At 41.9% G+C, this 15338-nt stretch overlaps 1 protein-coding gene across 1 annotated transcript in view; it reads left to right on the top strand.

The window, feature by feature from the left end:
- The window catches only part of TBX20 (T-box transcription factor 20), a 40445-nt gene extending 25543 nt beyond the window's left edge, over positions 1-14902 (top strand). The window contains exons 7-8 of the mRNA XM_074150211.1: positions 6578-6687; positions 11035-14902. Coding sequence (XP_074006312.1) covers positions 6578-6687; positions 11035-11375 — 451 coding nt within the window. The 3' untranslated portion in view covers positions 11376-14902. The remainder of the gene's footprint in view (positions 1-6577; positions 6688-11034) is intronic.
- Positions 14903-15338: the final 436 nt, after the last annotated feature.

Here is a 15338-nt window from a genome sequence, read left to right as displayed (position 1 = left end):
TTTTTTTTTCATTCCCTGTAAAATAATGATTTTCTCATTTTTATTTGGAGTTGAGAGAAGCAGGGAGGGTATATTTAATAATCTCATGCTCCTTCTTCAGAAGTGTCATTACTTTCCCCATGTCATAGCTTCATCCAGGCGATGTCACCTCCATGCATATTACAGCTCTTCCAGAATTGCCATCAGTAGCCAGAGGTTTCCTGTGAGAACACCAGTAAACACCACTTTGGAGATACACTTGTTCTGTCTCCTGCAATCATTGAAATGTAGATTTTTCATAATTTAATTCTTGTTTCACTTCTTTCTTTCAACTGCATGTATTCTTGGAGTATCGCATTTGTTCGTCACTTGCCCAATAATTTTGACTTTGTGTGAAAGTGTTTGGTGGCTCTGTATTAGCTTTTGGGCCAAATTAAACTTCAGTTTATGTGAGCCAATGTAGTTTGACGGGCCCTGGTTCGTTCTTCCCCAGTTGGAAGTGGTTCAGCTCTAACCCAAACAGGGGAACGGAGCTGCTTTGTTCTGGTCGAGGATTTGGTCCATACCGTGTCAGAGCTGAATTAGGTTCCTTGGGTCAGTCTGTAATGTTCATCTACCAGTATAAGAGCAGATATATGTAGGAAATTAATACGTCTGTGTGTTTGTGCTTGTGTAAAATAGCAACTGAAAGCCAGAGGAACGTGAAGCCTGAGTGATAGCTGAATAGTGGTTCTGACAGGGTTTGCTGTTGGCTCATAGCTGCTGTTATGGAAATGTATTTGTTCCTCCTGCTGTGCTGGGTTTTTTGGTTTAGGTTTGTTTTGGGTTTTTTTTGGTTTTGTTTATTTTACAGACTTGTTTTTAGCACTTGTGTCTTGGACAAATTAGTCATCTTTTCCCTTAAAAAAAAAAAAAAGTTCTACTACAGTGCGACTTCCGACAAGTTTATTTTTGTGCCTTCTCAGCCCATTTATTCCATCTGTCTCCACCTCACCTCACTTCTGATGTCTTCTGTTATCTGGGCTTTCTTCCAAACATACTAACTGGCAGCTACAAAAAAAGGAAACCTTTGAAATGCAGAACTAAAGAAGTCATTCAGGCTGCAAACTGATAATTCATACACTTTATATCCTGTTCTGTATTTTTCTTTGTGTTGAACTGAATGGCCAAGCAAAACATGGTTGTCAGGGTTTTGTTTTTTTTTTTTTATTTTCTTTCTGTGAATTTTTTTTTTTTTCAATTAATATCACCTTTTTCTTGAAAAGAAAAAGACACACACAAAAAAAAAAACCCAGCAAAAGAAAAAAGAAACCCCATGACAGCAGGATCAGGGAGTGGATTCTGAGGATATCCTTACCTTTTTGCTTACCTAGCACTTGGGTAGTAAGGGCAAAAAGAGAAAACACTAAGAGGGTTGCTCAACCCCGCTCAGAAATTCGTACCTCTTGTAGCCATTCCTGAGGTGGTAGCCTCTGCAGAGGATATGGGTTCAGAGTGCCTGGCTCCTGCCACCTGCTCTTCCTCACCGTAGTCTGGCTTCTGCACGTTGTCTTCAAAGGAGGTCAAACCTGGCTCCCAGTGCAATGAGTGGCTGCCTATTACACCAACTCCATCCTCTTTGGAGCCATGGTATAGATCTAAGATGGATACTACCCAAGGCCTGGCTCCAACAAGCTAGTTCTAGATTAGCTTTTCTAACACCTTCCGCCCAAACCAAATACACAGCCTCAAGCCCCCTCATCCCAAAGGGAGAAGGTAGACTTCCTGTCTCCATCCCCTGAGTGCGCTCTCTGCCAAATTCAGGAAAATCCGTAGCTCTAAGCGTGTGCAGCAGCAGCAGCGTTGACAGTGCACTGTGGCCACGGTGAGCCCTCTTCCATATCAGCAGGTCTCCTTGTCCTGCGCTTCAGAATCAGGGCCATGGTGATCACCAGGCTGCTGTGAGTGCACAGCTGAAGCACAGTAACAACAAAAGGAGCAGAAAAAAATGGCACTAAGAAGCATCAAAGAGATGCCTGCTTCCACCTACAAAGAAGCGCTGCTCTTTCATCCTGATTAAAGATTCTGCTCAGGGTAATCTGGGACTTCACCGTCTCTCAAGAGAATTTCTGTAATCTGGGTCGACAGCAAAAGGAAGTGAGCATCCACACGCAGGGCCTCACTCCTCCCTTCTGTTTTCTACCATCTCCCAGCTCATATCCGTGGCGAGATCTCGGGTTTAGTCTGTGAAGTGCTAGTGAATCATTTGTCAGCTACACCAGGATTCTCCTATCTACCTGTGGTCCTCTGAGACTACTCTGTACCTACAGGGCACTCTTAACTGAAAAAGGAGAAAGGCTTAGCTTGTAGCTGCAAGGCATAAAGCATCCCTAGCTGGAAGTTTAGTTTTGGAATCGGTTGCCAGCAGGGACAAGAGTGAAACGTTCAGTCAAGAGGTTAAAACCTGCAGAATGGCAAGATGTTCCCTGTGCAGCCTAAAACCTTGCTCATTGATAAATTCTCCTAACCCTTCATTTCCTTCGATTCCTGGTTCAAAATCCTCTGGTTTATTTCTTGCACAAAGCGGAGAAGTGGTTCCTTCAGAATAAGCAGAGTCTTTATTGACAGGGCTGGGCTTAAGGTGTTCTTCTGTCAGGGTGCAGATCATTGGGCACAGCCTGAGCTTCTTCCCATTACGATCTCTCCTCACATTTGTCCTGCCTCAGCATCTTCTCTGCGGGTGTGCTAGCCAAATACAAACTTATTTTTTTCCTCTCCATTTGGCACATGGTTCCTTCTTCTTTTCCTCAAACAGCTCCAGCCCCTGACGTGCTTTCCTCCAGCCTGTCATCTGCTTTTATTATCCAGTTGTACGCATAGCACAGCTTAATCATAGTAATATATTATGCCTCTGCGTGTGTTTTCCCCCTCCTCTGGGAATTTACAAGATATCTGCGAGTTGAAGAGCAATCTGGAAGACTGAAAATTGTTGGTAGACCACACAGAAGAACTTGACAGAGAGAAGACATCTTTCCTTTATCCAGCTGGCAGTTTGTGATCTCTCAAAACAAAGTTTATTGCTAATTTATTGCTAATAGAAGAAACTGTGGAGTTCTAAGATACATCTAAAGTTAAAAATTGCTAGGTCCAAGAATTAGATAACATGTGTCTGATCATAAACTGAGGAACAGAAGTACAGAAGTTGACCATTGAGTAACTGGAAGTCACTTTGTTCTTCAGCCAGTTTAGTGTGGATCAGCTCTGAAAAAACGTAAAGGAAAGCTTTAAAAAAACTCCTCCATACTCTTCACTTAATTTTTTTTTTTTTTTATTAATCACAATAATAAAATGGCAAATATTGTTTTATCATTCGGTAATTTATCCAATTATTTCCATAAATCCTTTGAACCACATTGAGATATCTGAAGATGTTGCATACAGAACTATAAAGCCAGAGGTTTAAATTAATGTCTTTGCCTTTTAGTAGTATTATTATTATTGTAATATTTTGGGACTTAAAAAAATCCATTTTATTGGACCACTCTACAGAGCACCATACTCTGCTCAAGACCAGGCTGGACGGGGCTTTGAGCAACCTGGTCTGGTGGGCGGTGTCCCTGCCCATGGCAGGGGTTTGGAACTGGATGATCTTTAAGGTCCCTTCCAACTCTAACCATCCTATGATTCTATGATTCTGGCTATCTTGAACAGTTCGCACTTCCATAAACAGAATTTCCAGGAATATTTTGAGATTTAAGTCTTTTTGACCCTAGTTGACAAAAGGGTATAAGCAGGAACCCGTGTTCCAGATTACCAGCTTTGTTCCTGCATTTTGAACTACGTTTCACAGGCACTTAAATCTTTTTGTTAAAGCTCTGCTTCCTCCTACACATCTATTTTGGAGCAAGACCTCTGTCTTTAAAGGGTGGAGGAGGTTCAGCTCCTCTTTCCAACCTGTGTGGCAAACTCCAAATGTTTCCATAGATACATGATTTGCAACCCCTTTCTTCTCTGTGAAGACTTGGTCCCTGAGCATGAAATATTTGAGCGTGGTGCAGAGGCCACCACCTCTTTGAAAGAGAAGGGAAGGAAAGGTTATTCCTTAATTCGTAGTGAGGTCACTTGTCCAGGAGAGGGGAGACCTGGGTGCAGACCTCAGCTCTTTGTTTTGCTAGGTGGAAGAAACAGTACTTTGTGGGATAACTCGGATATAGGCTGAAAGAGTGGAGAAAATACACCACTTCTTGCTTTCCTTTGTTTCCTTTTGCATGCTTAGTTGGTTTCCTGCTCAGCCTTTTGCATTTCATAGGTCTTTTGGGAGGTTTCTATGCAGCATGTGTTGTATGTGGAAAGAAGAGCGTCCACCTGAAGGCTGGGGGGACCAGGTACCTAAATTCGGGTGTGAATCTCAATGCTTTGCGCTCGTGATGTGAACCACAGCCTCAACCTCTAGAATGAAAAATTAGTAGGTGTGTTGTGATTATAGCATAAATCACCAACGTAGTTAGGCAAGATAAGCACATACAGATTCAAATACTAAATCCCCACTGCACAAGAGGAGATGCTTTTGTGAAATTAGTTGCTTTCCCTGATCCAAGTTTCCTCGTTACGCTGTTCCCCCTGCCATAAAGGCCTTTCCTTCTTGTGCCAATGAATGAGAATAATTCTAAAACTTTTCGCACACTACCTGCAACATTACAAATAAATAAATAAACCTACCACATAGTTCCCCGGTTCCAAAGTTTGCAGATTTTGGGTTCAGTAAGAAGTCATCTCTCTTTTTTCCTTTAAAAGAAGACAACCATATAGAATAATAGAGTTCTCTGTCTAGCATGTAAGCCCATCTGGAAAGAATTTAGTCTGCAATAATTGTGGGCATTTGATTCAGCTTTAAATCCCTGTAGGTAATTCAAATGTAAATTTATTGGGGTGAGTTTATCCCCAAACTGCCATTGGATCCAACGTTGTAGAGACGAATTTGGCCCACTGCACTAAAACTAGAGCCCGCATTGTTTCTGTTGCATCAGGATATTATTACGCGCTGTAATATCTGTCGTTATAAGCAGACCTTTATTAGAAATAAAGTCAATAGAGACAATACAGACGCTCACCTGAATCACATTTATTTGCAGACATTTAGAGATTAGTAATTCTTTGGTTATGAATATGTTTATAGACTGGTATCTAAATCACTCCGACAGCACCAGTCTAATTCATTGTTCTATTATTCTGTCCTCATCCGAGATAGTCTTTTTGGTTAAGTAAAATTCTTTGCATTTCACATTCTGCTTCAGAAGAAAAAAAAAAAAGTTTCAAGAGGCATTCAGCACATAATGTAAACAATGCCATCTGTCTTTTTCTTTGTAAAATCTTCTTTGAGATAGCCCCAATATGCCTACTGTTTTCAATCACTTAAAAGGCAGTAATTCAATTATATCATACTCTATGTAGGAACTGCCATTGCTTTCAGTCCACTTCCAATCCTGACACAAGTAAATCACTTTGATAAGATCCCCTTTTTATTTATTTTTTTTTTCTGAGGAGACTAGCATAAGTAATGATGCCAGTGATAGACCAAGGACAAAATGACCATAATGGGCTTTCCGTAGGAAAGGAAAACATGTGCCATTGTGATTTATCATGTTACTTGCAAAATGTTTTTCCTTGGAATTTCTGCAACAGCCACGCTCTCTGAGGGAAGAGCATTAGCAAATATGAATGGTCAAATGGTAAATTCAGACAAACCCTTCACTGAGCAGCAGAACTAGACAGCTGTCGCTACCTAGATTTCTTAAACGGGAACAGAAGGTCAAAGCCATTTTGGAAATGTGCCTAGATAGTATTCATCCTTGGTAAAATGCCGCCTACTTACATGGAAACGCGCTGGGAACGTGTAAGGTTGGATCTTCCTTACAAACTGCTATGGCTTATCGTGCAGATATGCCACCCTTCTATCTAAAAATTGTTTGGGTGACTTCAGAGCTTTGTGCCACCAGCAAGGCGGGGGCCTGGCAGACACGTCTAACCTCCCAGAATAGACGTGGCACGAGATCAGTAGTATCTGTAGACTTCCTGCTACAAACCAGCCTCGTCCGTGATGCTGAGAGAGCACGGTTAGAGCCCAGCTGTCTCTGGACACAACTACCTCTTGCCCCTGATTTCAGAAAAAATGGGAAAGTGCCACATAAGGTGGTCACGTGTGATGTGAAAGCTTGCTTGAAAGGAGCTGGACCACAAGGGTCCCTTTGAACCCAGATCGATCGCTCAGCACGAATAACCCCAGAGCTTGCGTTTTCAAATTTGTGAAGAGTGCTGGTCTTGTGTTCCCTGTCTGGAACCACGTTCAGGAAATGCAGTGGGAAGCTCACTCTGCTTTGCCGAAGAAGCAGTGCCACACAGGTAAGAGGTTATCATCAGCCACATTACGACACCGCAGGCCAAGTTCGGCATTTCCAGTGATGTGCTTTGAGGTAACCCTTTCCTTAAGTTATTTTGGAGAGTCTGTGTGAGAAAGCTGTGATCTGAATGGGGGAAAAGGCAGCATATTCGTTGTATTTAACCTAATGCATTAGGAGGCTGTTTAGGATGTGTTGATACAGTAGGTTGTTTCCTTTCACAGAGAAAGTGTGGAGAGCCTTATCCAAAAGCATTCCTACGCCCGATCCCCCATTCGAACCTATGGAGGAGAAGATGATCTCGGAGATGACAGCCAGGCAACACAAAGCAGAGGTAGGAAAATGTGCTCATGAAGTAAACTTTGGGGCTAGTAAGCTAGTTATGCTTGAGAAAAGGAGGACCACAGTCAGTGCTGTGGTACTCTGAAGCATTTCTCTGATGTGTCTCTCTGCCATGAAGTCCTAAAATCTCCTATCTCTCCGAGATGGCTGAAAAACATGCACCTTCATTACCATGGTGCTGAGAACAAGCCAACACTCCCCATCGTCACTAGCTGGGGCTCAGCACCATTTGTAAAGTACCGTGTAGATGTGCCATTTGCTGCCCCTCCAGCCTTCTGTGAACAGAGGACTTGGTTCTGACCATCTTCAACCAGCCTGTGGTTAACCTGCTTTGCCACTACAGGAAGAAAATCCATAGCTCCCTGGAAAAGTGATATTTAATTGTTGTCTCTGGGTCTCTAAAAAGTGCTTTTCCTGCTGAGGCAATTCACCTCAAATGCTGTAACAAACAAGTTGTCTACTTTAGCAGTCTCAAAAGTAGTAGCAAAACAGAGTTGTTCTTTGTGGGGATACTCGCTGGATGAATTGCATCTGTCATAATTTTCCACTGGAAATAGATCTCAAACCCATCCTGTGGGACGGCTGACCAGCATAAACTTGCGTGGCATTAAACTTCGCATGTTGACTCGGTGACCTGCCTGATAGGCAACAGCCACTTGAGGTAAAGCGGTCCTATCTGCCTTCCGACTGGCAGTGCCCTTGTCTTGTCCTCTAGCTTCATGCAGCGTTGCTAAGATAAGAGCATTATTTCTGGTCATAAGCTCTTTGGATCCGTGCAGGGAAAACACACTTATTTTTAACCATGGGTTGCTCTTCAACAAAACGTGATTAGGTGGGCCTGTTCACACACGTCTGTTCTAAGAACAGTTCCTTACATCGCTGAGTTTCTGGAGAGACTCCTCAGCTGGTACGATGCCATCTGCTCACATACTTCTGGGGGATTACCTCGCTTCATGCCAGCTTAGGTCCTAGGCCAGTTATTGTCAAAGACTTAAATTTTCCCTTACCAGGAGTGCTCACAGCAAGGCACCTTCTCTCCAAGAATTAAATTTCTCCCTGGGATGATGTCCTCCTTTGGGAGCGACAAAGTAAACAAGGTGAACCTCAGTATGAGAACTGGCCATTAAAACCTTTCTCTTCTCAAGAGAATCATTAGGAAGGTGTCATAGGAGGAAAGAATAGTTTATTACGCTTAATTTTACGTATAATATACAGGATACAGTTCTGCATTTGCTCACAATATGGCAAACGAGTAAATGAGAAAGATGATGAGTTGTGGCAAGCAACTTTTTTCTAATCTGGGAGCCATATGCTAGCACGGGACGTGATTGTTCTGGGCAACCAGAGGCATGCACAGAGGGTAAAACACACTGCTCTTGAAGATGAGTAATTGGTACTGCCTTCACTCTCTGTTTAGGTCTGGTGTCCTTAAATAAGAAAAAGTCCTCCAAGATATCCAGAGAGAAATAATGATCTTATTGAAACTCCACAGATATTTCCATTTCTTCTGATGCATTTTTAAATTACCTTGCATGCAAAACTGAGGGATGTCCTTCCATAGTTAAGAGAGCTGTCAGCCAAATACACATACATTGCTGGCTAGTGTGTGTTAGAGGCTCTCTGAGGCCTTGACTGCCTCAGAATTACTTGACCATGTTTCCTTGGTGCTGGCAAATGTGGTATGTGAAAATTTTTTGAGCAATAAGTTGCAATTAGAGACCATTGCTGTTGGAGGAGGAAAGGGGGTTCATGGAGGTTTCCTCATAAGGATCATAGAATGGTTTGGGTTGGAAGGGACATTTACAGGTCATCTAGTCCAACCCCCTGCAATGAGCAGGGACATCTTCAACTTGATCAGGTAGCTCAGATCCCCGTCCAACCTGAGCTTGAATGTTTCTAGGGATGGGGCATCAACCACCTCTCTGGGCAACGTGTTCCAGTGCTTCACCACCCTCATTGTAAAAAATTTCTTCCTTATATCTAACCTTAATCTTCCCTCTTTTAGTTTAAAGCCATTACCCCTTGTCCTATCGCAACAGGACCTGCTAAAAAGTTTGTCCCCATCTTTCTTATGAGCCCTCTTTAAGTACTGAAAAGCTGCAATAAGGTCTTCCCGGAGCCTTCTCTTCTCCAGGCTGAACAACCCCAACTCTCTCAGCCTGTCCTCACAGGAGAGGTGCTCCAACCCTCTGATTGTTTCATGATCATTCATGAGAAGGAATCAAATATTTTATTCTGTGTAGAACAAAGAAAGTCTATCGCTGCTATTTATGTCTAATTACTTCAGCACCCACCCAGAGCAGCTGATTTCAGCCATCTAAAGATGGAAGTAGCCAGCCTTCGGCAGGATATTTATCACAAGAAATTTCCAGAGGAATTAACAGCTATGAAATAAGTAAATCCAATTAAAACTCTTTAATGCATAATGCCTGGGTGCCTGCGCTCCAGCATCCACAGGCTGGATTCATAGTAGCGACCTGGAACGGAGCCAAAAGTAAACCCCCTAGGCACGTCCAGATTCGCATCCCGCTCTCCCCGCAGTGCAATAATGCCCAACGGTCCTCTGACTTGTAAAGGGTTCTGCTCTGGTCTGGGAGTACGGTGTTACCCTCAGAGTTTGGCTCTGGATCCTAACTTCCCAGAAGTTAGGATTTGGTTCAGTGGTAGGGCCAGGAATTAGTTCAAGTCCATTTCTGCTGCGGAATTGACACAACTTCTCTTTCCTCTTACTGGGCCATTTTACTTGTTTCATTAAGCAGAGGAGGAATTAATCAAGAATATCTCTCTTCTGATTTGAGAATATATCCCTAAAGAGATTTATGATTTTTACAAAATAATGATTTGCAATTTTTTCTTTCTATTGTTATTTGCTTGTAGTTTTGTTTTGCGTATGTGGCTACACTTGGTTAGTATAGATAATTCCAATAAGTTTACCTTGACAGATAGATGTCTTCGTATTTTTTCTTTTCACAATTTGGATGAACCGGTCTTCCAGAATCAGATTTAAGAAACTAAACCTGTTGTAAAATTTGTTGTCTCAGAATGTTTTGCAATAGCGGTTTGAAATTATATTTTGTCAAATATTCTTGCCAGTAAATTTATTTCTTAAAGTAAGAAACGTTTTCTCAATGGATGAAGTTGGACAAGAAAGAAAATACAGAAGGGACATGAGTTGAATTATTGTTTGAGTAGGAATAAAAATTAAGAGTTTATTTATAGGATTTTACTGTATTCCCCATTTCTAGAAATCAGACATCTGATGATGACCAGATGCATAGAGGAACTGCAGAGGTGAAGGGGTTATGTCGTCATCAGATTATTTGAAAATGACCATGTATAATTACCCAAACAGATTATTCATTGTTTCCCAAGAATATTACTATCAAAATAAAATAAATAATTAGTTCTAACTTAAAGAAACCATTTCTCCTTTTTTAGTGATTCTGCAATCAAAAGTGTTTTAAAGAGCTGGAAGATTTATGAAAATAATTTTTGGAACTTTTCAGGTTAAAAAAATGCCCAAGAAACAACTTCCATTTGACCAAAAGTAGATAATTACCCTGAGAACAAGTTTTTATTATTTGTGTCCGTTTAACTTAAAAGCCTGCATCTTTTACTATGATTTCACATTAGTGTTGTTTCTTAGAGCACTCTACACAGGTGGGAAAATATCAAATGCTTTGACATTTTAGAATTTTTTGTTCTGTATTTTGGAAAAAGTCAGGTTGAGTGAAAAGATGCAGCCTTGACAAGTTTTAGTGGGGTAAAAAAAAAAAACCGTAAAGGAAAACTTGTAGCTCAAATTACATTTTTCTGCATTTTTGCAGAAATTTTTTAGAAAATTAGAATATCAGATAATAATAGATAATAATTAGATAATAATATCAGAATATTATTTGAAATATTTTTAGAAAAAAATAACTAGTTCTCCTGAGGATCTGATGTAAAAAGCTACAAAAGCATCTTCAAAACAGGGATGTAATGCAGCGAGATTACACGTCAGAGTAGAAGCTTCAGTGTTTAGTCCAGCATGACAAGGTTCTTCAGTGTCTAACACCAAAAATGTCCAATGTGCAAAGCTGATTTTACTGTTCAAGCCACTGCATCCAGCTTCTTAAAAGGGAAATTTATCTCAGACGCAGTGATAAAGGACAGCAACTGGCAAATAATAACGTAAAGAAAGATGTAAGGAGAGAGGAGTATTTGGGAAGTATTCCCCGTGTCGACTTGTCATTAAAATCAGCCTTGCTGTGAAAGACTCTTTTTCTCCCTTTTTGCTAATTGACCAGGTTTGTGTGTTGCAGTGCAAACGTCAGGCGTTCTTTCTCTTTGCTTGCAGGGTCAGCCTTTACAACATCCGACAATCTGTCCCTCAGTTCCTGGGTGTCCTCCTCAACCAGTTTTCCCGGCTTTCAGCACCCACAGTCTTTGAGTGCCCTGGGTACCAGCACCGCATCCATAGCTACACCCATTCCCCATCCGATCCAAGGATCTCTGCCTCCCTACAGCCGCCTGGGAATGCCTCTTACACCCTCTGCTATAGCCAGCTCCATGCAAGGTAGTGGCCCCACTTTCCCTTCCTTCCACATGCCCAGGTACCACCATTATTTTCAGCAGGGTCCTTACGCGGCCATCCAGGGACTGCGCCACTCCTCCGCAGTGATGACGCCGTTTGTATGAGTGATGCGAGACGAGAGAAAACACCAGATTTTTAAACGTGCAAGTTGGGTATGAAAAAGTCAAGGGACCTTCCCGAAAGGCCTGTGGCAAGAGCGCTGAACTCATGACAAACCAGCTAAGAAAATGCATCACGGATATAGATTCCTCTGTTGAGGGATCACAAGAGGAGAGCTTGCAGCTCGGAGCTGCTCACAGATCCATGCGTAACACAGCCCAAACGGATCCCAGCGTTCCCAGGATTTTTGGTGGCGTGCAGCTTGTTCCAAAGGTTCGTTACACCTAGTGGAAAGAGATTATGTTTGTGCAGCGACGTACGAAACTAGCTGTGTACAGGTCTTTTTTTTTTTTTTTTTTTCATACGCTAGAAGAATTCTGGAAACAGAAACACTCTTACTCGTCATCTCTTCTTGTGACTGGTGAGCATCTAAACAGACAAATGTACTGCTATAACTTTGAGCATGTTTTGGGCTATCTCAGCACACGCTTGCTGGGAACGGGACAAAGTGGAGAAGGCCACTGTCCTTTTTAAAAGACTGGCTTATATTCACCAAAAGCAGTATTTCTTAGTTGCTACTATAATCCCAAAGAGAAAATTATTAACAAGTCTGTCTGTCTTTGTTTCCTTCACAAAACACTTCCCAGTTCCAAAAAAGAACTGTGTTACAGGACTGTAGCAGTAATGATGTATTCTGTCCCTTCAGTCTAAAAAAGAAGTTTGTCCTATATCCTAGGAGGAGCAGTTTAACTCTGTGTGAAGGTATGATGAAGGAAAACGTTGATTTGGGAAAAATCTGTTACTTCAACTTGGAAACCCAAGATAACAAACCTTTTAATCAATGCTTGTTTGCTGCTGCGCTTGCCGCTGAAGACCTGTTTCCAGCTGCAAACGTGCACCAAGTTAACCGAATTTCAGGCTGGATCAGTCTATAGACTCTCTAGATGGACCTATAATCGATGGACTGGTATAAGAGGAGTGGCATTGGGGTGTCCTTCTACTTGGTCCAATTTTCTTGCGTTTGGTCACGGCTGTTATTATACATGCTCTTTGGCCAGGAAAATGAGGGTTGTAGTGTCTGTTTTTCCATCTCCCAGTAGAATTGCGAAGTTTCCTTGGGAAAATATCAGTGCAGAACATCACATGTATTTTTTTTTCAAATTCCTATCTGCCTTTTTTCCAGTTAGTAATTAGGGTTCTCGTTCAAAGTACTGTCCACCTTTTCCAGTATGCTGTGTCTGATGCACCAGAGGAACTGCAGAGGTATAACTGCCCTCTCTGCAGAGAGCTAGGGTGAATCCTTTGCACTGCTGGAAAGAGTACCAGTGCGATGCTGGCTTTCTGCACGGCAGGAGCTGGGATTTCACTGTAAATAAAGAAGTCAACACAGAGTTTCTGTGTAGAGTTCCATCCCAGCTATAGATGAGAACACTTCTGCTGATAAAAAAGAACTAGCAATCCAATCTCGTGTATTAAAGATCTGTGTAGAGCTGGAACATAGAATGGAAAACAGACTTTTTTTTTGGCACTATTCTCCTTTACTTTTGGCCAGTGTGTGTTGGCATCCTATGGTAAGAAGTGGAGTGCAGAACACCGAGTCATCTGCCTCCCATCTCTGAGAAGTGCAAGGCAAGTCATGCGTCTTCTTTGTCCCGTTGCCTCCTCTTAGGTGCCCCATCACACAGAGCAATGACAACCTCCCAGGTTTTCCCCACTTTCTACTGTAGGCCAGTATTTGCATCCCACAGATTAGGGCTATCTTTGTCTTTTTCCCAGCAGATGAATTTAAAATCTTGTCAAACTGGCCACTTCAATCACCCCCACTATCTGCAATGTCATCCTAATTTCCCTTTACTCGCTGTTGGACCTGCTGATTAAAAAAAAAAAAAATGACCTGAGGCAATTTGCAACTTCTGTGCTCTGGATGTGAATGAAAACAAACTTTTATTTATAGTTTCTGGGTTCAGAGCTACTGCACGGTGTTCTGTCAGTGAATGTAATAGGCCAAGTTCAGCAGTATTTAAAGGGCTTAGGATCAGACACTGAATTTGGCTTGGTGCATCCAAATACTAGATTTTGCTCCAGGCTATCAGAGTCACCTGAAAAGTGCATGTTGCAAGGTTGTGTCTACTTCTGATCCATTTTGATAGAACACCCCTATTTTTCAGAAAATGAGATTATACCGGCCCCGCAACAACATAACTCTTCAAGTACATATATGGTTACACAGAAATGAGAATTTCTGGGGAGATTTGGAAGAAAATATTACATCTTCTCCTTCAGTTGCTTGATTGAAGGCCCTGTGATGACTTTGATGCGCTAAAGACTGTGGGGAAATTCTATTCCTTTTATCTGTTTACTTCGGCAGCTCCATTAACTTATCTGGAGCTGCAGGGGATATGGTTGGGCTCAGAATTCAAGCTTTAATGCCGTTACTTCCATCAGGAAATGGTCAAGGAAGTAGGTGGTTTTTACCTGACTCCAGAAAAGTTTTGAACAGGCAGGCTGATTCAGGCACATTTTACAAGTCACATAAAGCCTGCTCACGCAGTGACCTGTCCTTCCTTTGTGAAGCAAATTCCGGGAACAAAACTGCACAGTCTCTGTTCGGAAAACACCAATATTTGGCATGGAGAAATGCCCCTGGTACTGCTTCAGAGAAAATTCTCCAGGCTCTTCCTGGAGAATGAAACTGGATTTTGACAACATCATTTACAAAAAAAATTAAATGAAAGATAAGTGCTTTTCACTATGAATAAAATGTGACTCATATCCGAAAAAAAATGTGTCGGTAGACTGTCCCTGCATAAAAACATGACGCCAAATCCTCATCCAAATTCTCTGTGTTGAGTTTCATATCGTAGGTGATGCAGAGCTATCTGTCAAAATCCACAGCTTGATTTTTCCAGTCCGACCAAGTCTCTCTCAGTGTGCTCATCCCTCCCTGCGCTGCTCTCCCATGGTTTAATTTCTTTGCATCAGAAACCCGCCGGGCTCCCCGCTAACGCAGAATCATGGGCAGATCCCAAGAAAAGGAATGAAGGCAGCTTGTGAGAGCCTCCCCTAAGGACAAGGTCAATAGGTATGTAGGGTTCTCACCTCCTCTTTGCCCTCACAATCCTACCTCCAAAGCCTGCTGTGTAGAGTTGAGGTTGAAGGGTTTAAAGTCACAGAGACCCCAGGACACCCAGTGAAGGCGTCTTGACACCTTCCAAGGTTTCTTCTCCACGTCCTTCTCACTGTCCTGTGGGCAAGGGGCAGCACGGGAGGGATTCCAGGGATAAAATTCCTGCCCCACTGAAGTCAGCTGCAAATTTCTTGACTGCAATGGAGACGGGGTTTCATTCAGCATTCCTACCTAAAAATAAAGTCTAACTGTAAGAACAGTGACTGTAGTGACAGCAACAACACAGGAACTCTACAGAAAAGACTAAAAACTGGCTACAAATCAGCTTTAGCATTGATTTCACAATTGGGAGAAAATGAATGTAAATTTGTAATTAATTGCTTAAAGAGTGAAATAGCTTTTCCTAAAAAAAAAAAAAATTATCTGTACTATTTTGACCATAACTCAGTAATTTATTTAAGGAGTTGCTGTGCTGCTGTCAAAATGATATCACTTTCAGGACAGAACATCTGTTGCTGGTAGATGGTCTAGGAATGCCAAATATAATCTAGAGTTTATTTTCCAATATAATTCCCTTTTTATATCCCATGAGAAGTGCTCTTCACCTTTATGAGCTCTCTTGGCTGAGCAAACGTGCTGGTTTATGTTGTTTCTTTTTTTAAAAGGCTGGGGAGAACATGCCTGAATATGCTTTTCAAAGAGAATGATAAGATTATCCTCCAAAGTGTTACAAGTACTTTTGGGTGTTTTCTGGATTACTGTTTTATCCATAGTCAACAGCCTCAGGTCTTTAATCCAACAAAAGCATCCCTAAGACTAACAAAACTGACTTAGATGCATC

Source organism: Numenius arquata, chromosome 7, assembly GCF_964106895.1.
Source record: "Numenius arquata chromosome 7, bNumArq3.hap1.1, whole genome shotgun sequence".
Classification (NCBI taxonomy): Eukaryota; Metazoa; Chordata; class Aves; order Charadriiformes; family Scolopacidae; genus Numenius; species Numenius arquata.
This window is presented reverse-complemented; position numbering and strand designations above follow the sequence as displayed.